General features: G+C 72.7%; 5 protein-coding genes across 5 annotated transcripts; 3 read left to right on the forward strand and 2 right to left on the reverse strand.

Annotated features, from left to right (window-relative positions):
• Positions 1-200: 200 nt before the first annotated feature.
• Positions 201-2065, reverse strand: MRPL43 (mitochondrial ribosomal protein L43). The gene is made up of 3 exons (XM_088528673.1): positions 1935-2065; positions 583-689; positions 201-423 (listed from the first exon to the last, which is right to left on the reverse strand). The coding sequence occupies exons 1-3, from the start codon at positions 2063-2065 to the stop codon at positions 206-208; spliced, it is 456 nt and encodes a 151-aa protein (XP_088384799.1). The 3' UTR covers positions 201-205.
• Positions 2066-2218: 153 nt separating this feature from the next.
• Positions 2219-4877, forward strand: TWNK (twinkle mtDNA helicase). Its single transcript, XM_088528672.1, has 5 exons — positions 2219-3455; positions 3661-3901; positions 4045-4152; positions 4244-4385; positions 4578-4877. The coding sequence occupies exons 1-5, from the start codon at positions 2234-2236 to the stop codon at positions 4833-4835; spliced, it is 1971 nt and encodes a 656-aa protein (XP_088384798.1). The 5' UTR covers positions 2219-2233; the 3' UTR covers positions 4836-4877.
• Positions 4878-9165: 4288 nt separating this feature from the next.
• On the forward strand, positions 9166-11646 carry LZTS2 (leucine zipper tumor suppressor 2). The gene is made up of 4 exons (XM_088528849.1): positions 9166-9492; positions 9685-10212; positions 10660-10929; positions 11005-11646. Exons 1-4 carry the CDS (start codon positions 9166-9168, stop codon positions 11644-11646), a joined length of 1767 nt encoding a protein of 588 aa, XP_088384975.1.
• A 1006-nt stretch (positions 11647-12652) lies between these two features.
• On the reverse strand, positions 12653-18784 carry PDZD7 (PDZ domain containing 7). Its single transcript, XM_088528850.1, has 16 exons — positions 18534-18784; positions 18222-18362; positions 17669-17843; positions 17208-17384; positions 16964-17111; positions 16688-16748; positions 15952-16374; positions 15431-15634; positions 15203-15244; positions 14830-14987; positions 14657-14748; positions 14463-14554; positions 14297-14368; positions 13290-13706; positions 12927-13027; positions 12653-12802 (listed from the first exon to the last, which is right to left on the reverse strand). The coding sequence occupies exons 1-16, from the start codon at positions 18736-18738 to the stop codon at positions 12653-12655; spliced, it is 2658 nt and encodes an 885-aa protein (XP_088384976.1). The 5' UTR covers positions 18739-18784.
• Positions 18785-20090: 1306 nt separating this feature from the next.
• On the forward strand, positions 20091-23389 carry SFXN3 (sideroflexin 3). The gene is made up of 11 exons (XM_088528879.1): positions 20091-20151; positions 21016-21182; positions 21437-21607; positions 21743-21841; positions 22021-22096; positions 22287-22372; positions 22666-22793; positions 22867-22916; positions 22994-23043; positions 23122-23169; positions 23247-23389. Exons 2-11 carry the CDS (start codon positions 21019-21021, stop codon positions 23341-23343), a joined length of 969 nt encoding a protein of 322 aa, XP_088385005.1. The 5' UTR covers positions 20091-20151; positions 21016-21018; the 3' UTR covers positions 23344-23389.
• Positions 23390-23621: the final 232 nt, after the last annotated feature.

The raw sequence follows: 23621 nt of genomic DNA on the forward strand, positions 1-23621 counted from the left end.
TGGGGCACATCTCAGGGGAGCCACTGTCCCCAGTTCCCCCTGCCCAGCGCTGCTCCCAGTGCCAGGGAGAGGCCGGATGACTCGGGATACCCACATCCCCCACCTTGTTCCTCGCTGGCTCCTCAGCACCAGGGCGCAGAGCCCCCAACCCCGGGCAATAAAAACGTGGCTCCGTGAGGCCGCGCGGAGCGGTATCCACGCGCGTTTATTGCGGCGGCGGGCGCCGGGGGCCGCGGGCCGTGAGGGCGGGCGGCTTGTTGGTGAACGGGTGCCACTGCCCCTGCACGCTGGGGTTGGCCGTGTAGAAGGGCTTGCGGATGCGCACGATGTCCAGCCCCGACTGGTTGGCCAGGCGGGTGGCGATGCGGGCGATCTCCTCGCAGCTGCGGCTGTTCACGAGCTCCTCGCGCACGGTGCCGTTCACTGCGGGGCAGGGGGGGCGTGAGGTCCCCACGGGGCCCTCCACGGCCCCCGTACGGGGCCGTGGAGGGCCCCGTGGGGACCTCACGCCCCCCCTGCCCCGCGGTGGGAGTGACCCTCGTCCCCATCCCTGTCCCCGTTCCCATCCCTGTGGGCACTCACGGTACTCGGCGAGCAGCAGCGGCGCCGGGCAGGAGCGGGGGCTCACGTAGAGCACGACCCCGGGGTGGCGGCGGGCGAAGTCCACGGCCGCCTCCTCCACGAACTGCCTGCGGGGTGGAATGGGGGGCGGGATGGGGGATCCGGGTGGGATGGAGGGGTGAGGGAGCGCGATAAGGGGTGGGATGGGGGATCCCGGTGGGATAGGGGTGAGGGAATAGGGTAAGGGACGGGATGGGGGATCCCGGTGGGATAGGGGTGAGGGAACAGGGTAAGGGACGGGATGGGGGATCCCGGTGGGACAGGGGTGAGGGAATAGGGTAAGGGACGGGATGGGGGATCCCGGTGGGACAGGGGTGAGGGAACAGGGTAAGGGACGGGATGGGGGATCCCGGTGGGATAGGGGTGAGGGAACAGGGTAAGGGACGGGATGGGGGATCCCGGTGGGATGGGGGGTGAGGGAATAGGGTAAGGGACGGGATGGGGGATCCCGGTGGGACAGGGGTGAGGGAACAGGGTAAGGGACGGGATGGGGGATCCCGGTGGGATAGGGGTGAGGGAACAGGGTAAGGGACGGGATGGGGGATCCCGGTGGGATGGGGGGTGAGGGAATAGGGTAAGGGACGGGATGGGGGATCCCGGTGGGATAGGGGTGAGGGAATAGGGTAAGGGACGGGATGGGGGATCCCGGTGGGACAGGGGTGAGGGAAGAGGGTAAGGGACGGGATGGGGGATCCCGGTGGGACAGGGGTGAGGGAATAGGGTAAGGGACGGGATGGGGGATCCCAGTGGGACAGGGGTGAGGGAAGAGGGTAAGGGACGGGATGGGGGATCCCAGTGGGATAGGGGTGAGGGAATAGGGTAAGGGACGGGATGGGGGATTCCAGTGGGATAGGGGTGAGGGAACAGGATAAGGGACGGGATGGGGGATCCCAGTGGAATGGGATGGGATGGGACGGGAGTGAGGGAGGACAGGAAGCGGGATAGGGGATCCCAATGGGATAGGGGTGAGGGAGCAGGATGGGGGATCCAGGTGGGATGGGAGTGTGGGAGCAGGATAAGGGGTGGGATGGGAGTGAGGCAGCAGGACAGGGGGTGGGATGGGGGATGCAGGCGAGATGGGAGATCCACGTGGGATAGCGGTGAGGGAGCAGGATAGGGGATGGGATGGGGGATCCGGGTGGGATGGGGGTGAGGGAGCGGGATAGGGGAGGTCGGGGTCAGCAGCGCCCTCCCCCGCCGGCCGCAGTCAGAGGTCACCAACGCCCCCCCCCGGGTCAGAGGTCACCAACGGCCGCCCCCCCCCCCGGGTCAGAGGTCACCAACGGCCGCGCCGCGCGGTGCCGCGGCGGTACCTGGCGCCGCGGGCGTCGGGCGCGCTGGGGCTGAACACGACCTGCAGGCGCTGCAGCTGCCGCACGTAGCGGCCCACGCCGTTGTGCAGCACGGCCGCCAGGAAGCGGCTGGGCGTCCCGCGGCCCGTCATGGCGGCCGCGCCTCCTCCTCCTCCTCCGGCCGCGCCGGAAGTGACGCGCCGCGGGGCGGCGGGGCCGCGGCGATGGCGGCGCCCGCGGAGCCGCACGTGGGGGGGGCGCCGTGAGCGGGGCCATGGCGGGAGCGCGGGGGCGGCGGTAGCGGGGGCGGCCCCCCGGGGATGGCGCTGGCGCCGCTGCGGCCGTGGCGGGGCGGCGCGCGGCTCGTGGCGCTGCTGTGCGGGGCGCGGAGCCGCGCGGGCGCCGGGCGCCTGGCGCAGCGGCGCTACAAGAAGGACGTGCTGCCCTGCCCGGAGGGGCCCGCGCCCGCCGTGTCCGTCACGGAGATCCGGCAGTACCTGCGCGCCCAGGGCATCCCCTTCCACGACGGCTACAGCTGCCTGCACACGCCGAGCCCCTTCGCGGGCGAGCGGCCGGCGCCCGGCGCCCCGTACACCCTCTTCATCGACAAGACCACGGGCAGCTTCTTGTGCACGGCCACGCTGGCCGAGGGCACGTGGCAGGACTTGCAGGCCAGCGTGGAGCTGCGGCACCGCGATGGCGGCGCCCTGCCCGGCGCGGCGGAGCCCGAGGAGGACGCGGCGCGGGCCCGCGAGGACGCCCGCCGCCTCTGGGAGCGCGCGCTGCCGCTCGGGGAGCTCCTGGACGCGGAGGAGACGCAGCTCACCAAGGCCGCGTTCGGCATCTCGCTGCTGGCGGACGCCACCCTGAAGCGCTTCGGCGTGCGGTACCTGCGCGCCGCCAAGTCCCTGGTGTTCCCCTGGCTGAGCCCCCGCGACGGCTCCGTGCGCGGCGTGAAGCTCGTGGCCGTGGAGCGCCGGGACGACGCGACCGTCTACGCGGAGCAGACGCTCCCGCGGCCGGGCTCCTACCGCAACCTGTTCGGGCTGCCCCTCATCGGGCGCCGCGACGCCGAGGTGGTGCTCACGGGCCGGGAGCTGGACGCCGTGGCCCTGCACCAGGCCACGGGGGTGCCCTGCCTGTCGCTGCCGCGCGGGCCCGCGTGCCTGCCGCCGCCGCTGCTGCCCTACCTGGAGCAGTTCAAGCGCATCACGCTGTGGCTGGGCGACGACCTGCGCGCCTGGGAGGCCGCCAAGCTCTTCGCCCGCAAGCTGAACGTCAAGCGCTGCTCCCTGGTGCGGCCCGGCGAGCAGCTGCCCCGGCCCCTGGACGCGCTGAACCGCGGCCTCAACCTCACCAAGATCCTGCGCGGCGCCCTGCCCGCCGGCCACAAATCCATCGTCTCCTTCCGCCAGCTGCGCGAGGAGGTTTTCGGGGAGCTGGTCAACGCGGAGCAGGTGGCGGGCGTCAAGTGGGCCCGCTTCCCCGAGCTCAACAGGCTGCTCAAAGGGCACCGCCGCGGGGAGCTCACCATCTTCACAGGTGAGCGGCTGCCCCGGGCTCGCGGGGGCCTCTCCTCCCCGGGCGCCCCATGTGGCAGCTCCCGAGGGCGGGAGGCTCCTTCCGAGCCCGTTGCGGGGGTTTGGGCAGGTGAATGCGGAGCGGGGGGTCCCTGTCCTGCCCCCCGGCGCGGGTCGGGTCGGGTCGTCTCCCGCGGCTGATTCTCCCGCCGTCTCCTCGGCGCCAGGCCCGACGGGCAGCGGGAAGACGACGTTCATCAGCGAGTACGCGCTGGACCTGTGCATGCAGGGGGTGTGCACGCTGTGGGGCAGCTTCGAGATCAGCAACATCCGCCTGGCCAAGATCATGCTGACGCAGTTCGCGACGCAGCGCCTGGAGGAGCAGCTGGAGCAGTACGACGAGTGGGCCGACCGCTTCGAGGACCTCCCGCTCTACTTCATGACCTTCCACGGGCACCAGAACATCAAGTAGGGTCCCGAACCTGCCCCCCGGGTGCTGCAGCACTGGCCCGCGCGATGTTTGTCCCTTGTGGCGGGTGCTGCGGGGCCCCTGGGGCTCCTGCCCTCTCCCTGCGGCCGCGCGCGTCTCACCCGCGTGTCCCCCGTGCCAGGACGGTGGTGGACACGATGCAGCACGCCGTGTACGTGTACGACATCACCCACGTGGTCATCGACAACCTGCAGTTCATGATGGGGCACGAGCAGCTCTCTGCCGACAGGTAACGGCGTCCGGCTGCCGCGGGAGCCCGGGAACGTCCCGCGGCCTCCCGGCAGGGCCCGGGCCTCACGGTGCCCGCGCTGCCGCCGCAGGCTCGCCGTGCAGGACTACATCGTCGGGGCCTTCCGCAAGTTCGCCACGGACAACAACTGCCACATCACGCTGGTCATCCACCCCCGCAAGGAGGATGACGAGAAGGAGCTGCAAACAGCCTCCATCTTCGGCTCCGCCAAGGTGAGGGCGCCGGGGCGGCGCTGTCCGTCCCTCGGGCACAGCCGGTTCCCGGGACGGGCTGGGATGTGTTTCCAGGAGCTTTGCACCGGGCGGTGATGTGGAGCTCCCGCCAGCCCCCTGCTCCACTGGGGAGCATCCCGTGGGGGTCCCTGGGCCCTAAGGACCCTCCTGGAGCCCTTTTCCTTCCCGCAGGCCAGCCAGGAGGCAGACAACGTCCTCATCCTGCAGGATCGGAAGCTCATGACGGGGCCCGGGAAGCGGTCCCTGCAGGTATCCAAGAACCGTTTCGACGGGGACGTAGGCGTCTTCCCCCTGGAGTTCAGCAAGGCCTCACTCACCTTCTCCCCCTCTGGCAAAACCAAGGTCAAGCTGAAGAAAATGAAAGAGGAGAAGGCGCCTCCAGCCAAGAAGCCTCCAGCGGGAGGCACGGGGGCTTCCAAGAAGCCTTGAGTCCAGCTGGGCCCTTCTGGGCTCTGCTGGGAGGAACTGGGGCTGGTGCTGGGAGCAGGGGCTGTCCGCCGGGAACAGCCGTCACGCGCTGCTCCTTGTCCTCGTTCCTCGGGCACGGAGAGGCCTCGCGGCCTCCGGGAGAGCTGTGGAGGCCGCGCTGGGAGAGGGAAGGGGCCCCCGCTGGAGCAGAGCGGCCTCGTTCCTGCGCTGCCTCCCCAGCCGCGCCGGGACAGAGAGCTGGGGCTGCCGGTGCCCGCGGAGCTGCTGCTGCTGCAGGCAGGGGCTGTCTGTGCCCGTTTGGGTCACTCGATGTGGGCGCCGCGCGAGGGGGCCGTGTGGGCAGCGGGCAGAACCTGCCGCTCCGGCTCTGCGCCCGGAACGGGGTGTTCAGGTGCAGCCAAAACCCTGGGCTGCCTCCATGGGCGCCGGACTGCGGATCCCCCCGCCGTGGATGGGGATCCGGGCGCGCTCCGCTTGCTCCGGGGCAGCGCGTGGCAGCGGGGACGCTGCGCGTGGCCCTGCGCGGTGCCCGGGGCTGGGACGGGTCCGCGGGAGCCCTGGGAGGGACCGGGGTGCCCGGGGCCCTGCGCTCCCCGTCCCCACGGCCCCAGCGCGGGTGGCACCAGCAGCAACGCGTGGAGCAGCCGCCCGGAGCGACCCGCGGCGCCGGCCGCGCTGCCCCTCCGGGGACCTCCCTGCCCGTCCCGGGGGACCCTCCTCCAGGGTGATCCATGGTGAACACTGTGACCTGGCTGATCCTGGCTGTGGCAGGAAGAGCCCGCGGTTGGATTTTGGTCCAATCCTTTTTTTTTTCCCTTTGTAGTTTTATTAAAGCAGAAATCGAGTGTTCTTCCCTTTGCTTTGGGGACGGTGTCACGCAGTGGGACCCCCGCGGGGACCCCGTGTCCCGAGGGGGCCGGGCCGTGGGTCTGCGCCGTGGGCGGCGCCCGGGGCTGGGACCCGCCTGGAGCCGCTTCCTGCGGCGCCGCGTTCCCGCGTGGGCGCCGGGAGCCCCGCGTGGCTGCGGGGGAGGCCGCCCTGCCCTGCCCATCCGCCCGCCGCGTGGGGCCGCCACGCGGGACAGCAGCGTCCACGGGAGGCGGCGGCCGAGCCCGGGCTGAGGCCATGGGGCAGCTCCCGGGAAGGGGCAGGACGAGACCCCCGGGGCGGCGCCGTGGGGCAGCGGCGCCGTGGGGCAGGGCCCGTCCCGCCGGGGCTGCGCCGAGCGGGGCTGTGGGGCTGGGGGCAGCGCTGCCCCCCGCGCCCCGAGCCCAGCCCCACGGCCTCACGCCGCGCCCCCCACACTGCACAGCCCTCGGAGCCCGGCCCCACAGCCCCGGCTGCAGCACCCCGGCCCCACAGCCCCCGCGCTGTCCTCCCCACTGCGCAATAGTACTCACAGCCCCCACGCAGTGCCCCCTTGCACAGCCCCACAGCCCCCTGCACAGCCGCATTTCACAACGCCCCAGCCCCATCGCCCCCATTTCGGAGCCCCCCGGCCCCCATTGCGCAGCCCCATGGCCCCCCCGGCCCGGCCCCGTCGCTGCCCCGCGGCCCGGCCGTAGGGCGCCCCCCTGCCGGGCTCCCGGGCCGAGCCGGGCCGGGCCGGGCCGGGCCGGGCTGGGGGCGGCGGGCGGGGCCTGGCGCGGGCCGGGCCGGCGGCGGCGGCGGCGGCGCGTGAGTGTCGGGCGGGCGGCGGGGCCGGGCCGCGCCGTGGGGCGCTCTGGGCTGCCGTGGGGGCTCCGTGGGGCGCTTGGGGGGAGCCGTGGGGCGGCAGAGGCCCCGGCGCCCCGCGGGGCACTTTTGGGGGAGCGTGCGGGGGTGGGGGGGAGTTGTTGTTGTTGTTGTTTTTGGGGGCAGCAGAGGCCCCGGGGCTCCGTGGGGCACTTTGGAGGGGATGTGGCGGCACTTCGGGCGTGTTGTGGGGCGCTTGGGGGGAGCTATGGGGCAGCAGCGAATCGGGAGCCCCGTGCTGCACTTTGGGGCTGTTTTGGGGCACTTCGGGGTTGTTGTGGGGTGGCAGAGGCCCGGGAACGGCTTGACGCACTTCGGGGTGTTGTGGGGGCACTTCCAGCGCCTGGTGGGGCACTTGGGGGGGAGCTATGGGGCAGCAGAGGCCCAGAAACAACTTGGGGCACTTGGGGATGTTGTGGGACATGTTAGGGGGACTTATGGGGGGGGACAGAGGCCTGGGAGCTCTCTGGGGCACTTTGGGGGTGCTCGGTTGCTGTTGGGGAGCAGCAGAGGCCCAAGAGCTCTCTGGGGCACTTTAGGGGGCTATGGGGCGCTGTGGGGTGTGTGGGGCGAGCAGCAGAGGCCTAGGGGTCCTGCGTGGGCTCTTTGGGGGTGTTGCGGGGTGGCAGAGGCCTAGCGGCTCCCTGGGGCACTTTGGGGTGTCATGGGGGCACTTTGGGGCTGTTTGGGAGCATTTGGGGATTGTTGTGGGGCGCCAGAGACCCAGGAACCCAGTTGTGTGGGTCCAGGTGGGGGACCCCATGACAGGTATGAAGAGGCCACCTTATGTCTGTAGGGTCCCCCCTGCTAGCCCCCCAACTGTGGGGAGATGCTGAGGGCCCAAAGTCTCTGGTGGCCCAGGGGAGGGTCCAGCTGCCCTTGGTGGGGTGACGATTCCCTGGTGGGAAGTTTTCCATCCTCAGGGATGTGACCCTCCAGGAGGTGGATCCGGAGAGGGGGGCAAGGAAGGATTCTCCAGGGGGGATGACGGGGAGCGGGAGGCAGTGCCCAGGGGCAGCTCCCCATGGCCTGCCCCCCGGAGCGCAGCCCGGGCTGCCGGCGAGGCCCCGCTGGCCGGGAGCTTCCCCGGCGCCACCACCGCGTGTGGCAGCCCCGTCCCGCAGGACGTGGGGCAGCGGGCGCAGGGCCGTGCCCGGAGCTGGGCGCTCGGCATGGGGGGCAGGACGGCCCCTGACGCCCGCCCCTTCCCGTGGCAGGGCCGTGTCCGAGCCGCCGGCGGGACCCGCGCATGGGCCGAGGTGAGGGGCGCCGTGGGGCGGCTGCTCCGCGCGCTGGGGCAGCCGTGGGGCGCGGGGCGCGCGGGGCAGCGCCGGGCCCGGCCGCGCTGCTCCCTGCCCCGTGGGGGCGGCACCGGGGGCGGTACCGGCCCGGCGGGCGGAGCGAGCGGCGCGGACGAGCGAGCCCGGGCGCATCATGGGGCGCCCCGGCCCAGGTGGGTCGCGGCCCGGTTCGGCCCGGGCCCGCCTGCCGGCTCGGGGGCCCCGGCGGTGCCGGGTGCTGTGGGGCAGCGGTGGGGGGTAGCGGGTGCTATTGGGGTGCACGGTTGGGGGGGAGCGAGTGCTGGGGAGTACAGAGCTGTGGGGCAGGGGTGCTGTGGGGCAGCGAGTGCGGGGTATTGGGGTGCTGTGGGGCAGCGAGTGCGGGGTCACAGGTGCGTGGGGCTCTGAGTGTTGTGGGGCAGAGGTTGGGGCATAGGGCTGTGGGGCTGTGGGTGCTGTGGGGCAGGGAGCAGGCAGTGTCCGATGCTGTGGGGCAGGATTGCGGCGTGGGGCAGTGTGGGGGGCGGTGGACCGGCCGCAGCAGCGTGGTGGGGATACGGAGCTGCACAGGGTTTGTGGGCAGAGTGGAGGCGCCATGGGGCAGGCGGCAGTGTCGGTGTGTGGGGCTGCCCCGCGATCTGTGGGGCGGCGCTGGCGGGTGCTGGGGGGCAGACGTGCGCAGGAGCCGGCGCTCCGGGGCCTCCCGGGATTTGCCTGTGGCCCTGGCGGGTTTCCCGGCGTGGGGTCGCGCCAGGGCACAGGCTGTGTCGCCGCTGCCCCACGGTGCCACGCGGGGCCCCACGGGTGCTGCCCTGCGGGGGGCACGGCCCGGCCTGGGGGTCTCGTGCGCAGGAGGGACGGGGCTGTGGGGCGTTCTGTGGGGCAGCTGCGAGAGCTGCTGCATCCATGGGGATGCGGGATCCGGGTGCCCGTGGCCTCCGAGTGTCGCTCTGGCCCCACAATGTGTGGGGTAGGGGGCACCTTGCCGGCCCCACAACTTATGGGGTTGGGGGCACCTTGCTGCCCTGGGGGCCCCTCTACAGCTGGGCCCCTCCGTCCTCTTCCCAGTGCCACATCCGTTGGCGCAGGAGAGGCCCCGGCCCGTCCTGTGCCGCCCCCGGCCGATCCCGCTGTTATCCTGGGTCGCTGCAGGGCTCTCCCGGGCCGTCCCCATGGGTGACGCCGTCGGGGCTGTGGGGCGGCAGCCGGGATCCCTGTCGGGAGCTGTGGGGCTGGGACGGGCCTGGGGGGCCTCACGGCCGTGTGTGTCCCGGCAGGCTCCCCCCGCGCGCCCGCCCGCCCGCGGCGCTGCCGCCATGGCCATCGCGCAGCCGCTGCCCGTGCGCATCGAGGCGGGCGCTGAGGGCGCCGCGCCGCCGCGCGCCGCCATGGGCAGCGTGGGCAGCCTCCTCGCGGGCCGGCCCGGCCACGGGAAGCCCCCCGAGGCGGCGGCCGCCGCGGACGGGCCCCTGCGGGCGACACCGGCAGCGGCCGCGGCGCACGAGGGCTTCGAGCGGCGGGACGGCGCCTCTCCCGCCAGCGCCGGCAGCGACTCGGACGAGGCCCGCGACGAGCGGGCGCCGGGCGGCAGCATCCGGGGGCCTCCGCCCAAGCTGGTGCCCGTCTCCGGGAAGCTGGAGGAGGTAGGGGGACCGAGTGGCTGCCGGGCCGGGCTGGCGTCCCCGGGGACGCGTCCCCGCGCCCGTGCGGTCCTGGCGCGGCGCGTGGCGGCCGCACGGACGTGTCGCCCCCGCTGCTTCCCCGGGGGGAGACGATGGGCTCTGCTCTGGGCATCCCTGCGCTGAGCCCCGCGCTGTCACCTCCGTCCCCCGCAGAACGTGGAGAAGACCCTGATCCGCCCCATGGCCTTCAAGCCGGTGGTGCCCAAGGCGAGGAGCGCCGCGGTGGGGCCGTGCCCGCGGCCGGCGCTCTCGGAGAGCCAGCTGAGCCTCACGGCCGGGGCCGCGGGCTGCCGCGCCAGCAGCCGCGCGGGGACCCTCTCGGACTCGGGGCGCAACTCGCTGTCCAGCCTGCCCACGTGCAGCACGGGCTGCAGCCAGCCCGCCGAGCCGGGCGCCCGCGCGGCCTCCCCGCACGGCCACGGCGACGCGCAGGGCGGCTGCCGCGCGCCGCCCGCCGGCCCCTCCGCCTCGGACAGCGGGCGCTCGTCCTCCAGCAAGAGCTCGGGCTCGCTGGGCGGCCGCGGGCGCCGCTCGCCCGAGAGCGGCTCGTGCGGGCGCTCGCCGCTGCCCGGCGACGAGGCGCTGCTGGTGCGCGAGCTGGAGGACAAGCTGCGCGAGAGGGAGGCCGAGCTGCAGCAGCTGCGCGACAGCCTGGACGAGAGCGAGGTGGCCATCTGCCAGGTGGGCCCCGGGGGCGCGCGCGGGGTCCCTGCGCCGGGGACGGGGGGTCTCTCCGCTTGCAGCGGGGCTGGGGAGGCAGGGGCCGTCCCTGTGTGCGGCTGAGGGATCCCGCTTCTCCGTGGGCTTGGGAATGGGGGCTCTCTATCATGGAGCTGAGGAAGCCCTGGGCAGTCCCTTGGGAACCTTCATGTGATCTGTGGGGATTCTCCTTGGATTGGTGTGGAGCTTGCGGCGGGAAAGGCCTATACAGTCCCTTGGGGACCTTCACATGGTCTGTGGGGATCCTGCTTGGATCGGCATGGAGCTCATGGCATCCCGTCCTGCGCGGGCCTGGGAATGGGGCGCCCTCCCCGCCGGCGGTGGCCTGGGGATGAGGGGAGCCCCACGGCGGAGCAGGGGGCCCATGGGGCGGCCGCGGAGGCGTTTGGCAGCGTGCGCCCCGCGCAGGTGTACGAGGAGAAGCAGCGGCGCTGCGAGCAGGAGCTGCAGGGGCTGCGGCAGCGCTGCGCCGCCCACGTGCGCCAGGCCGCCCAGCAGGCGCAGCGCGGGCAGCAGCTCCTGCAGCTCCAGGTGCTGCAGCTGCAGCAGGAGAAGAAGCAGCTGCAGGAGGACTTCGCGCAGCTGCTGCAGGAGCGGGAGCTGCTCGAGCGCCGCTGCGCGTCCTTCCAGCGGGAGCACACGGAGCTGGGACCCCGGCTCGAGGAGACCAAGTGGGAGGTGAGCCGCCCTCGTCGCTGCGGCGCCGCGTCTCCGGCGCACGCGGGGTCTCCCTGACGCGCCGCCCTGCCGCAGGTGTGCCAGAAGTCGGGGGAGATCTCCCTGCTGAAGCAGCAGCTGAAGGAGTCGCAGGCGGAGCTGGCGCAGCGCGGCGCGGAGCTGCTGGCGCTGCGGGCGCAGCTGCGGGAGGCGCGCGCCGAGCTGCAGGCGGGCGAGCAGCAGGCGCGGGGGCTGCGCGAGGCCGCGCGGCTCAAGGCGCTCGAGCTGGAGGTCTGCGCCAACGAACTGCAGCGGCGCAAGAGCGAGGCCGACCTGTTCCGCGCCAAGGCGGGCCGGCTCGAGCAGGAGGTGGCGGCGCTGCGGGAGGCGGCGCGCGGGCGCTGCGCCGAGCCGGGCGCCGAGGCGGGCGCCGAGGCCGCGGGGCTGCGGCGGCAGCTGGAGCGGCTGCGGGCCGAGGTGGCGCAGGAGCGGCAGCGGGGCCGCGAGCAGCGCGACGCCTTCGAGCGCGAGCGCGGCACGTGGCAGGGCGAGAAGGAGCGCGTCATCCGCTACCAGAAGCAGCTGCAGTGCAACTACATCCACATGTACCGCCGCAACCGGCGCCTCGAGCAGCGGCTGCAGCGGCTGCGGCTGCGCGGCGAGGAGCCCCCGGCCGAGCCCGGCGGCGCCGCCAGCCCCGAGCCGCCCTTCGAGGAGATCACGGCCACCGAGATCTGAGACGCCGCCGGCCCCGCGCCCGAGCGCCGCGGGGCCCTGGACTTTGGGAGCTTGGGGATCGCTGTCTGGCCCTGCTACGCAGAGACTATTGGCGCGGGCAGGGGACGGGAGGGCCCTCAGGTGGTGCCCCCTGCTCTGCGCGGGGAGGCCGCGGTGGCGCGGGGTGCCCGGCGGGCGCTGCGCCCGCTCCGGGGCTGCCCGGAGCCGCTTCCCGCCGATCCTCTTAGCGTCCGCAGGGATTATCCGCGCTGGCTGCAGCCGGGGTCACCTTGCGGAGCGGCTGCGCGGGGCCGTCCTCCCCCCTCTCCTCCCTGCTGGCACTGCCACCCGGCCGAGGGCACCGCGTGCCCTGTCCCTGCCTCCCCCCAGCCCGTGTGTTTGTCAGGGGATTCGTTTCTGTGCCATTTTAAATAACTCTATTTTTATAGGACCCACCAAACCGCACTGCCCGCCCCGGCTCACGCCCTGCCCGCGGCACCCCTGCCGTGGGGCGCGTTGTCCTCAGTGCCTTCCCCACGTCCTCGTCCCCCCGGCCCCCTTCCACCGGCAGCCAGCCCCGGTGATGCCCCAGCCGTGGGCCGAGGGGCGCGTGGGGGCTGTGGGGCTGCCCCCCGGCCAGGCCCGAGGCGGCTGCCCTGAACCAAAGGAGGAGCCTGCGGCACTGCCCAGCGCTGGCTTGGTCGCCCCCGGCTCCTGGGGGGGATTTTTGTACTTTATTACTGTTTCCGTTGTGTCCCGGAGCCAGAGCCCGGCCTGCCCTTGTACCACCCGGCCGTGTGGATTAAAAACGAGCTCCTGGCTGTGTTATTTTTCCAGGGCGGCGTCACGGCTGTGTGTCCAGAGCGGGGCCGGTGCCGCCTGCCCCCTTTGCGCGTCTCCGTCGCGTCCCCGGTGCCTCCTGCTGCGCCGGCTCCGCGGGGCCGGCCCGGCTGGGGCTCCCCATTCGTGCCGCGCCGAGGGCGGCTCTGCGGGCGCCGGGAGGGCTCCTGGGGCCGGCGGCCCCGCGTCACGGCGGCGGCGGCGCGGGCACGCGCACCACGAGCTCCATGGGCTCCTTGGCCTTGTTGCGGTAGGCCTGGCGGATGGTGTCCACGGCCCGCTGGTGCGTCACGTGCTCCAGGCTCTCGCCGTCCACCGACACCAGCTCGTGCCCGGCCTGCAACGGAGCGGCGCCGCGCGGCACCGGGGCATGGAGCCGGGGGCCCGGTCCCCGCTCCTGTCCGTACTGTCCCCCTCTCTGCGCCACGGGGGCAGCGCGCGGGGCCGCGGCCTCCCCGTACCTTGAGGACGCCGCTGAGGAAGGCGGCTCCCCCGGGGAAGATCTTCTCGATCTTCACCATGGGCTGCGCCCGGGACTCGATGCCGCCCGAGATGCTGATCCCTGCAAGACAGCGGCGATGCCCCAGCCCTGGTCCCGACCCCCCGGGCTGCAGCCGGTTCTGGTAGGACCTGCCCGGGTAAGGCGGGAGGGCAGCTCCTCTCCCAGAGCTCTGGGCTCCCCGAGGAGCGCGACCCGGCAGTGCCCAAGCCCGCGTCCCCCTCGCACGTACCCCCTGCCAACATGGGGCGCAGGGACGGGGGTCCCCAAGCCACATTCCCTCCCCCGGAATGGAAGCCCCCCGACCCCGCTTGGTGCCACGCACCCAGTGAGTGCTTCAGCTTGGAGAGTGTCACGGTGAGCAGCCGGGACTCCCCTGCCGCCTCCTCCTCATCCTCCTTGTCGGTCGTGGGGCCGTTGGCGGCCGCCCCGCCGCCCTGCGCCGCGCGGAGCCGCCGTGCCCGCCGGGGCGTCGTGCCGGCGCCGTGGGGCTCCGGGCGCCGGGGGCTGCGCGAGCGCCCGCTGCCCTCGCCCGGGGGCTCCGTGAGCAGCCAGTTGAGGGGCGCGGGGCCTGCGGCGGGCGGGGGGCCGCCGGCGCCGGCGAACGCGTCCACGGGCACGTCGGGGAGCGGCGTGTAGGAGCGCGGCTGCGAGCGCCGGGGGCTGGCGGCGGCGCGCGGCGCCCCCGCTTCCTCCGGCTCCGGGGCTCCCGCCGGCTTCAGCAGGAATCCGCCCCGGTAGTCTGCACGGAGGGAGGCTCGGCTGGCACGCGGGGAGCCCGCGCTCCTCCAGGCCTCCGCCTGCTGCCTTCCCTGGGATCCCAGCAGCTCCAGGACCCCTCCTTCCCAGCCGGCCCGAAGGATCCATGGCACCCAGGAACATCCCAGCACTCGGGAACACCACACACACGCTCTCCCCATCCCTAAGGATCCATGGCACCCAGGAACATCCCAGCACTCGGGAACACCACACACACGTTCCCTCCATCCCTAAGGATCCATGGCACCCAGGAACATCCCAGCACTCAGGAACACCACACACACGCTCCCTCCACCCCTAAGGATCCACGGCACCCAGGAAAACTCTGGTACCCAGGAAGATTCTCAGCATCCAGGAACATGCTCATCAACCCTCGCTCTTCCCACCCATCCTTAAGGGCTCGTGGCACCCAGGAACACCCCAGCACCCAGGAACACCAGACTTCACTTTCCTCTCATCCCTGGGGACCCATGGCACCCAGGAACATCCTTGGCACCCGGGAACATCCCCAGCATCCAGAGACCCCTTTCCTGACCCTCGGGCAGAGGGCACCGTTTGCCGTGGGGCACCCACCAGGCACTGGTGTGATGAGGTGTCTCTTGGGGGGGACATCGTGATGGGCCGGGCGGAGGGCGGGCGATCGCACTGCGGGCAGGGAGAGCAGCGGGTCAGCCCATACCCCGCAGTCCCCCCCGTGCCCCATTGCAGCCCCGCGGTGCCCCCCAGGGCCGGGCTCTACCCGAGCGGCTCTTGAGGGCGTCGTAGGCCTCCAGCTCCAGGGGCATCACCATGCTGTCGAACCGGCCCAGGTCCGTGGGTGCCACCACGCTCCTGCGGGGCGCGCGGGCCGGCTGGCAGCTGCCCTGGCTGCTGCCCGGCCAGGCCGGAGCCCTGCAGGCCGCGAACCCGCGGTCCCCACGCGCCGGCACCCACCTCACGTCACGCAGCAGCAGCACCTTCTCGGGCCGGTCCAGGATGGCCAACAGCGGCCTCACCAAGTCCTCCACGCTGCCCTCGTGCAGGTACTGCAGCACAGGACAGGTCAGCAGCGTCGTCCCCTTGTCCCGTGCCCCGGTTTACCCCCCGGCAGGGCCGCCGCGCCGTACCCGCGTGCAGTGGCGCAGCACGGCCGTCACCTCGTCGGCGCTGAGCAGCCGCGCGGCCGTGTCCTGGATGAGCGGCAGGCGGCCCTCGGGCTCGCTGCCGTTGGGCTGCGGCGCGGCCAGGCCCGCGGGGCCCAGGATGCTGGCACGGCGGCTCTTCTCTGCGGAGAGGGGACAGGGCAAGGCGGTGGCCAGCAGGACAAGACTCCCCTGCACACTCCATGCAACACAGCGGGGCACGATCCCAGTGCCCGCGGGCTCAGTCCATGCCAAGGCCACACACATGGCACCACGGTGGCCGCCCCCTCGCCGTGGGGCGCAGCGTGCAAGGACACCCCCCATGCAGGCTGTGCATCCACACGGGCACCCCCGTTACCCCGCTTGAGGCTCCGGATGACACACTTCTGCACTGCACCGACTGCAAGGGACACGGAGAGGGGTGAGAGCCCACGGGGGGCACAGGCAGCACCAGCCCTGGGGACAAGCCTGCCCCATGCACCCCCAGCCAGGGGCTGGAGGGGCTGCAGTGCCCACAATGGTGACTGCGTTGGGGGGAACCTGCCCCACACGGGCGCCCCGCTTGGCCCCGTCCCCCAGCTGGTACCTCTGTCCCCGTCGGGGCGCCCCGGGGACTTGGCGCGCGCCTGGCGGTCGGGCGCGGGGGGCTCCTGGCCGGGGGGGGCCCAGCTCTGGCTGGTGGCACGGCTGCCCTTGAAGAAGAGGTTGACGAGGGTCTTGGAGCGGTGCAGGCCGGGGGGCGCCCCCCGCACCCTCTGCCCCTCTGGCTTCTCCTTCTTCCGCTTCTCCTCTGGGCAGAGAGGGGGGTGTCGGGCTCGGGAGGGATGGGGCACAGCGGGGCACTCACCCCACATGGCTTGTGGGGAAGGGGCACAGCCGTGGGCACGGGGCACAATGTGGGGGGACCCCAGCTGGAGGGCCTGGGCTATGGGGGGGAAGGACAAGCCATGGGGGCAGAGTTGGTCTTGGGGCAGCTCCAGGTGGCGGCAAGGAGGGTGCAGGGTCCCTGGGGGGGGGCTATGCGGTGCCCAGGACCCCGGGGGAGCCCAGGGCCGGGGTATAAGGCCTTGGGGGGCTGCAGGTGTGGGGCAGGGGGTCGGTGCCTACCGGCGACAGTGAGGTCGCTCTGGGAGCGCGTGATGGGCTGCCGGGGCCGGCTCAGCGCCAGCAGCAGCGCCGTCTTGGGCGAGTGGGCGAAGGGGCGGCGCGCGAGGGGCCCGGGGGGCTCGCGGCCGCCCTGGCCGCCCCGGATGGCCGTGTCGCGCAGCAGCTCGGGGGGCCGCACCGTGCGCCGCGTCTCCGGCAGCGCCTCGGCCGCCGGCTCCGTCTGCATGGCGCGCTCGGCGCGCTCCCAGCCGCGGCCGCCCCGCGGCCCGTCCTCCGTGGAGATGGCCACGTCCACGGTGCGGGCCGGGGCGCCCGGCGCCATCGCGCCCAGCCCGTTCACCGCCCCCGGCGCCGACGAGTACGACGAGATGGAGGAGCTGGTCTCCGAGGCCTGTGAGAGCTGCTGCAGCTGCCCGTTGGTCACTGCGGAGGCACAGCAGGGACTGGGGTGACACCCCGACGGGCACAGGGAGCCCCTCCGAGGGTACAGACACACGAGGACCACCAGCCTGCTGGTCGTGGCATGGGGACCGCTGTGTCCCCTAAAAGGACCAGGGGACACACAGGAGCCCACAGCTCTATGGGGACCTCCCAGGTGCTGGGCTGGGGAGCTGCATGTGGCACGTGGACCCTCTGCCTCCACATTCCCCCCGGGCGCCCCTGTGACAGCCCCAGCGCGGGGGCACCCGGCGGCCCTGGCGCGGGGGCTGGTGCCCGCGCGGCGCTGCCCCCTTACAGTGGCTGAGCCAGCAGTACTCGGCCACCAGCTCCTTGTAGGCGGGGAAGCGGCCGGTCTCCTAGGCACAGAGGGAGAAGACGCGGGGGTCAGCGCGCGCCGGCCGCCCCGCGCGAACCCGATCCCGCTGCGCCATGAATAATGCATCCCCCTCCCACCGGCCTGAAACCCAAGCGGCCCCGCGCGGCGGCGCCATCCCCGGGCCGGGCGCCGCGCCGAGCTGGGGCAGCCCCAGCACGGGGGGCACCGACCCCCTGCGCCGCCCCGCGCGGGTACCTTGATGGTCAGCATGATGTGGGTCTGCCCCTTGAGCACCTCCACTGCCTTGCTATGGCTTATGTCTTCGAACTTGACTCCGTTGGCTGCAAGGACTTGGTCTCCTACCCGAATGCCGTTCTGCTCCGCCAGCCCGCCCGGGTCCACCCTAGGGCGGCAGGGGGGCAGGATGGGGCCGAGCCCGCCCCACACGTGCACCCAGCAGCCCCCTGTCCCCAGCTCTGGGCACGCGGCACGGCCGTACTTGGAGACGTAGATGCCGAGGCCAAACTCGCGGCCGCCGCGGATGTTGAAGCCCAGGCAGTAGTCGTCGGAGGTCGTGTAGAGGTGGACGATGCGGCGCAGGCCGTCCTCGGAGCCGCTCTCGGACGGCGTCGAGCCGCTCTTCTCCACCACCAGGCGCCGGTTCACCACGTCCACCCTGCGTGCAGGGAGCTGCAGCCTCTGGCTCTCGTCCTCCAGCGGGACGAGGCCATTGGGACCGCCCAGGCAAGCACAGCGACGGGCAGGGGGCTTTGGGGACAGGGATGTATCCAGTCACATCCACCCTTCCCGCTCCAGTCCTTCCCAGCCCACAGACTGCTGCAGCCATCCTGCGCCCTCCCTGCCGCCCAGCCGTGCGCTCGGCTCCCTCAGAGCATCCCGCTGTGTCCCCTCCATGGGGCCGGGCCTCGGGGGTCCCAACGCGGCGGGTGTCCCGCTCACCAGGCCGTCTTCTCCTTGGAGAACTTGATGCCTGGCACGCGGCCCATCCGCCGGACCACCATGCGGAGGCGGTTGTTCCCGGTGAGCACCTTCACGGCGCTGCTCATGGTGATGTTCTCCAGGCTCACGCTGTTCACCTCCGTGATCTTGTCACCCACGCACAGCCCGGCCTGCTCTGCGGGGCACATGTGGCTCAGCGTGGCATCCCATGCACATGGGCACGTCCATCCCACCGCGGTGGGGATGCTGGGAACATCAGGGAAGCCCCAGTCCGCAGAGCACCCAGGCTAGGGGAGTGATCCCCATGGGGATGTAGGTCACTATTGAGGCCATAGCAGGAATGGGAGAGCTGTCACCTCATGTGACCTGGGGATGGCCTGACTGGAGCTCAGGGCCAACACACGGGGCCCTTTGCGAGGGCAGCCTGAACCAGCTGCAGCCAGAGGATGAAGAGGACGGAACAGGCAGCAGGACGATGCCCCACATGGTGCTCACGTCTCGAAGAGCTCCCCATGCAGCACATCTGTCCCCACGGGTGCCCCATGGCCCTTACCGGCGGCGCTGCCCTCCTGCACTTTGCTCACAAAGATGCCGAGCCCGTGCTCGGAGCCGCCGCGGACGCTGAAGCCCAGCTTGCCGTCGGCGCTCTTCTCCACCGTGATGGCGCTGATGCTGTCGCTCTCGTTGCTGCTGGCTGCGGGCATGGGGGCCGGGACATGTCACCCGGCCTGGCCCCGGGCAGGGGATGAGGAGCGGGACGCACGGCTGCTCGCAGGTGACGGGGACACCCGTCCCACAGCAGCTCCGCACGGGGACAGCGAGGCCGTGCGCGCAGCCCCCACGAGGTGCCCCGTGCCGCACGCACCTTCGATGGGCGAGTTGATGAGGATGACACGGCCCATGGGCGAGGCGGCGCGGGCACCGGCCCCGACGCGCGCGGCCCCGTTGAGCAGCCGGCTCTGCTTGCTCAGGAGGCAGTGGGCGGCCAGGCTGGCCTCGCTGCTGGAGCTCCGCGACCGGCTGCCCGCCACGGGCATCTCCCACGGCCCCGGGGGCGAGCCCTGCGCCATGGCGGCGCCGGGGGCCCCGGCGTCCGGGCAGCAGGGTCCTCACGGGGCCGGGGGTGCCCGCCGGCCGGGGGGGGACATGGAGGGACCCAGCAGCACATGCCCGGGCCGGGGCCCCGCTCCCACGCAGCCGACCTGCGGTGGCGACAAGCGACAGCGGCGCCGTGAACCCCCTGCCCGCCACACGGCGCCGCCGCGGGGGGGTCGGGCCCATTGCAGGAGTTGGGGGTCCGGCCCCACTGCGCGGCGGACGGGGCGGCGGGGGGGGTGGTTCCCATGGGGGTTCCCACGGGGGTTCCCGGGCGCAGGGAAAACCCGCCGGGCGCGGCAGCCCCGGCCCGGCCCGGCCGCCCCCCGGGGCGCCGCGTCCCCCCCGCGCCCTCCTCACCTGCGCGCGCGGTGCCGCCCGCGGAGCCGCCGCCGCGGCGCGGGGGGGACGGTGCCCGCGAGGGGGGGACGCTCCCGCCCCCCCGCCGCCATTGGCCGCCCCCGCGCGGCCGGCGCTGCCATAGGGCGCTGCAGGTGTCAGTCAGGGCCGGCCGGGGCTGGCCTTGCCCCGCGGCGGGGGTGGCACTGTCCCGTGCGTGTCCCCCCCGCCCGCGCGGCTGCGGGGGGGCGGGCAGGGGGGGATTCCCCCCCTCAGGGGTGTAAACGCTGCCCCCCCCACCGCCACCCCCAGCGCGGGGGCTGCCGAAGGGCCCCATCGCACCGGGGAAACTGAGGCACGGGGGGGGGGCAGCGAGGGGGGTCCCCCCCCACGCCCCGTGGGGTGACTCGAGGGTTGTCCCCCCGCCCGGGGCGCCGCTGCCCCCCGGCCGCGCGCTCGCCGTGACCTCGCAGCGGCGCCGGCAGCGCGAACCCGACACCCGCGCGCGGCGGCGGTTTCAGGTGATGCGGGACCGGCCGTATCGGGTACCCGCACGGGGGAGGGGGGGCGGCAGCCGGCCCCCCCCGCCCGCCTCGCTCTGACACTCGCAGCGGCACCGGCGCCGAACAGGGGGGAAACTGAGGCACGGGGCGGGCGGCGCGGGCACACGCGTGTGCACGAGCGAGCGGGCACTCAGTGCACGCGCCTTGATGCAACCTCCCCGTGTCCCCACTCCGCCCCCGCGTTGCTCGTGAGCTTGCGCGCGTGCACGGCCCGCGCGGAGCCGCCCGTGGGCACGACCGCGCGCGCAGGGGCTGCTCCTGCTCCCACGCGCGCCGTGCCGCCCGGCACGTAGCCGTCACCCCCCCACGGCCGGCCCGGTTCCCGCTAAGCCCTCCGCTCCGCTCGGCCCGGCCCGGCCCGGCCGCTGCGTCCGCCCGGGCCGCCCGCGGGCCCGTGACGAGGCCGGGACGTCACGGGCCGGGGCGGGCAGGGCGGGCGCTGTCGGTGCGAGCGCCCCGAGCCGCCGCGCAGCGCCCCGGGAAGCCGTGAGTGCCCGTGGGGCGGCGGGGGGGCCCCGCTCGCGGCCCCCGGCTCGGCCTCGCGCCGTGGGGCGGGCGGTGTGGGGGGCGTCACGGCGGGTGACTCACCCCGCGGGAATGTCACGGAGCGACGGGTGGGGACGCCCGTGTTCGCGCGCCCGGGGCGTTTTCGGGGAAAGGCGGGGGGGGTCGAACGTGTTGGGGGCATGGGGGGGGGGGGGGCACTGACCCCCTGGCACAGGTTTCACCCCCCCAGGGGGTCAAGAAGGGGGATTGCCCCCCACCACCCGCCTGACACCCCAGTGAGGGCACTGGCAGCGCAGGGCTGGTGGGGGGCAGGATCACTGCTGGCGGGGGGGTCAGGCCCGGGCGGATTAACCCCCCTGGCCACGGCTGGGGCTGAGGGCAGCGCGGGAAGCGCCGGGGAGGAAGCGGCGGCTGCGGGAAGCGGCGGCGGCTGCGGAAGGGGCTGTGATATTGGTGCCCCGAGGCCAGATCCTTCTTTTGGGTGCCCTTCCCACCCACCTGCAGTCCCTCTTGGGGTCCCCCCACACCCGGATTCCCTTGTTATCCTCCTCCCCGTCCTCACTGGGAGCCCAGCCGTCTGGGCTGGGCTGCTGGGATGTCCTCTGGTGCCAGACAGGTTTGGGGCTCCTAGCTGATATGTGTGGGGTGTTTAATGTTAAACTCTGTGGTCTTCCTGATCCTTGGGGTCCCTACTCAGCATAACTGCAAAGCAGGATCTCCTCAGCTCCTCTGGACCCCCTGGGGGTGGGCTGGGCTAAATCTGACCCCCCAGAAAGCAGGAGGGGGGGGGCACACACACACGACGACTAGGGGCCACCCACTGCTTTCTCGCTGTGTCCCCAGAGGATGGCGCCATCCCTGCCTGCCACCATCAACATCCGGGAGCCCCGCTGGGACCAGAGCACCTTCCAGGGCCGGGCCAAGCACTTCTTCATGGTGACAGACCCGCGGAACCTGCTGCTCTCCGGGGCCACGCTGGAGGAGGCCCGACGTGTGGTGGAGAGCTACCGGTGTGCAGGGAAATGGGGGGCCAAGGCACTGGCCCCAAGCAGGGAAGGGGGGCAGCGATGGCACGGAGTGGGGGCCTGGATCTGTCCCTGTCTTCATGGGTACCAGGACCTGCACCCCATGCCCATGGACCCAGCACCAGCCCTTTGCCCCTCTGGGCTAAAGCTAGCTGCTGGTGTGCCCCATGGCATTGGGGTGCGGAGTTGCCCCCCATGGGGTGGGCAGCTGGGGGTCTGACTGTTTCTGTGCCCCACAGGGCGGGCACGGTGCCCCCCGGGCTCACGGAGGACCAGCTCTGGCGGGCAAAGTACGTCTACGACTCGGCCTTCCACCCCGACACGGGCGAGAAGATGCTCCTCATTGGGCGCATGTCAGCCCAGGTGCCCATGAACATGACCATCACCGGCTGCATGCTGACCTTCTACAGGTACCTCCTTCCCACCCGGCCCCCTCAGTGCCCCTGGGGTGCAGAAGGGTGGACGTGCCCCACACCTGGGGGGCAGCCCGTATCGTATGTGCCCCATGGTGGTGGGAGACCTCGGTGATGCCGTGTCCCTGGCAGGACCACACCGGCTGTGCTGTTCTGGCAGTGGGTGAACCAGTCCTTCAACGCCATCGTCAACTACACCAACCGCAGTGGGGACGCACCCATCACCCCCAGGTGAGCACCCCTCTGCGTTGGCCCCAGCACCCCCAAAATGCTGGGGGACTTGGTGGAGCCCTTCATGCCTCACAAGGAGCTTCTTGGGTGGTGGCCGGCCATGAGCCGTGCTGGCAGGCACGGGAGCAGGGCTGGCGCGTGGGGACCGAGCTCACCGCTGTCATCTCCTGCCCTTGCAGCCAGCTGGGAACAGCCTATGTGAGCGCAACCACGGGCGCAGTTGTCACGGCCTTGGGGCTCAAGTCTCTCACCAAGGTAAGGCCGCTGCACCTTTGGCCATCGTTGGCTCATGGCCCTGCTAAGACCATTGCTGGGGTCCAACTCCCTCCGGGCTGGGAGCTGAGGGGAAGAACACCCCGGGCTCCTACAGGAGCCGGTGGCAAAGCTGGGAACAGCCAGCCCTGACCCCAAAGGATCTCCGTGACGTGCCCCTCTTCTCGCCCAGCACTTGCCGGCCATCATCAGCCGCTATGTGCCCTTCGCAGCCGTGGCTGCCGCCAACTGCATCAACATCCCGCTGATGAGGCAAAGGTGAGTCCCAGAGGCGTGGGGTACTCGGGGCTCCTTGGTGTGCTGGGCTTTGCAGGGGGGCTCCTTCCTCATGCATCGGCTTCCCCCTCCACAAAGCCTGGGGGTGGTTTGGTTTAGAGGTTCCAAATACCTGGCTGATACCTCCCGTCATCATCCAGCCCTGAGATCCCCCGCAAAGGGTGGACGTGATCTCCAGTCTATTACCCTTCCTTGGTGAGGGGCGCTGGGGCCCTGCCCCATCCCTTGGTGTCACCATCCAAGTGGTCGCTCCGGGCTCCTCTCCGTCCATGCAGGGAGCTGAAGCTGGGCATCCCCGTCACGGACGAGAACGGCAACCGCTTGGGCGAGTCCACGGCGGCGGCGCGCAAGGCCATCTTCCAGGTGGTGGTGTCGCGCATCGGCATGGCGGCGCCAGCCATGGGTGAGTGCCGCGAGCGCGCCGGGCGGCCTCCGTGCCAGCCCATGGGTGCTCACAGCCCTCTCCTCCACCACAGCCATCCCGCCAGTGATCATGAACGCGCTGGAGAAGAGAGCGTTCCTCAAGGTAAGGCCGGGCGCAGGCGCGACGCGACGGGTGCCGACAGCCCCGCGCTGACGCGACGCTCTCCCCGTGCCCCGCAGCGCTACCCCTACCTCAACGCGCCGCTGCAGGTCGGCCTCGTGGGACTCTGGTAAGGCGCGTTGCGAGGCCCCGCGGGGCGCCGCGGCGCGGGGACGCCCCTCACGGCCCGCCCGGCCTTGCCTTGCAGCCTGGTGTTCGCCACGCCGCTGTGCTGCGCGCTCTTCCCGCAGAAAAGGTAAGCGCGCGGGTCCACGCTGCGGGCAGCGGGCTGGCTGACCCCCCGCCCGGCCCTGAGCCCCGTCACCCCCGCAGCTCCATGCACGTGAGCCGCCTGGAGCCGCCCCTGCAAGCTCGGATCCGGGAGGAAGCGGCCGGCGTGGAGCTCGTCTACTTCAACAAGGGGCTCTGAGGCGGCGCCTGCTGCGCTTGGCCCTGGGGCCGCCTTCCGGGGCCGCCGCTGCTTCACTTTGGCTCTCGTGTGTCCGTAGGTCCCAGCGCCCGGTGCCTAGGTAGTGACGCAGACCCCTGTGCCCGTCCTTCCTGAACAAACCCAGGCAGCTCCTCGGAGCGGGATGCTGGGGTCCCCCTTGCTCTGCACCGGGAGCTCTTTGGCTGCTCTACCCCATGGCGCAGGCTCGCGAGGGGCTGGTGCAGCCGGGGATGGAGATGGTGCTGGGCGAGGAGGGG

Source organism: Tinamus guttatus, unplaced genomic scaffold (assembly GCF_059628265.1).
Source record: "Tinamus guttatus ecotype Peru unplaced genomic scaffold, ASM5962826v1 Tinamus_guttatus_pri_ptg000314l, whole genome shotgun sequence".
Lineage (NCBI taxonomy): Eukaryota > Metazoa > Chordata > Aves > Tinamiformes > Tinamidae > Tinamus > Tinamus guttatus.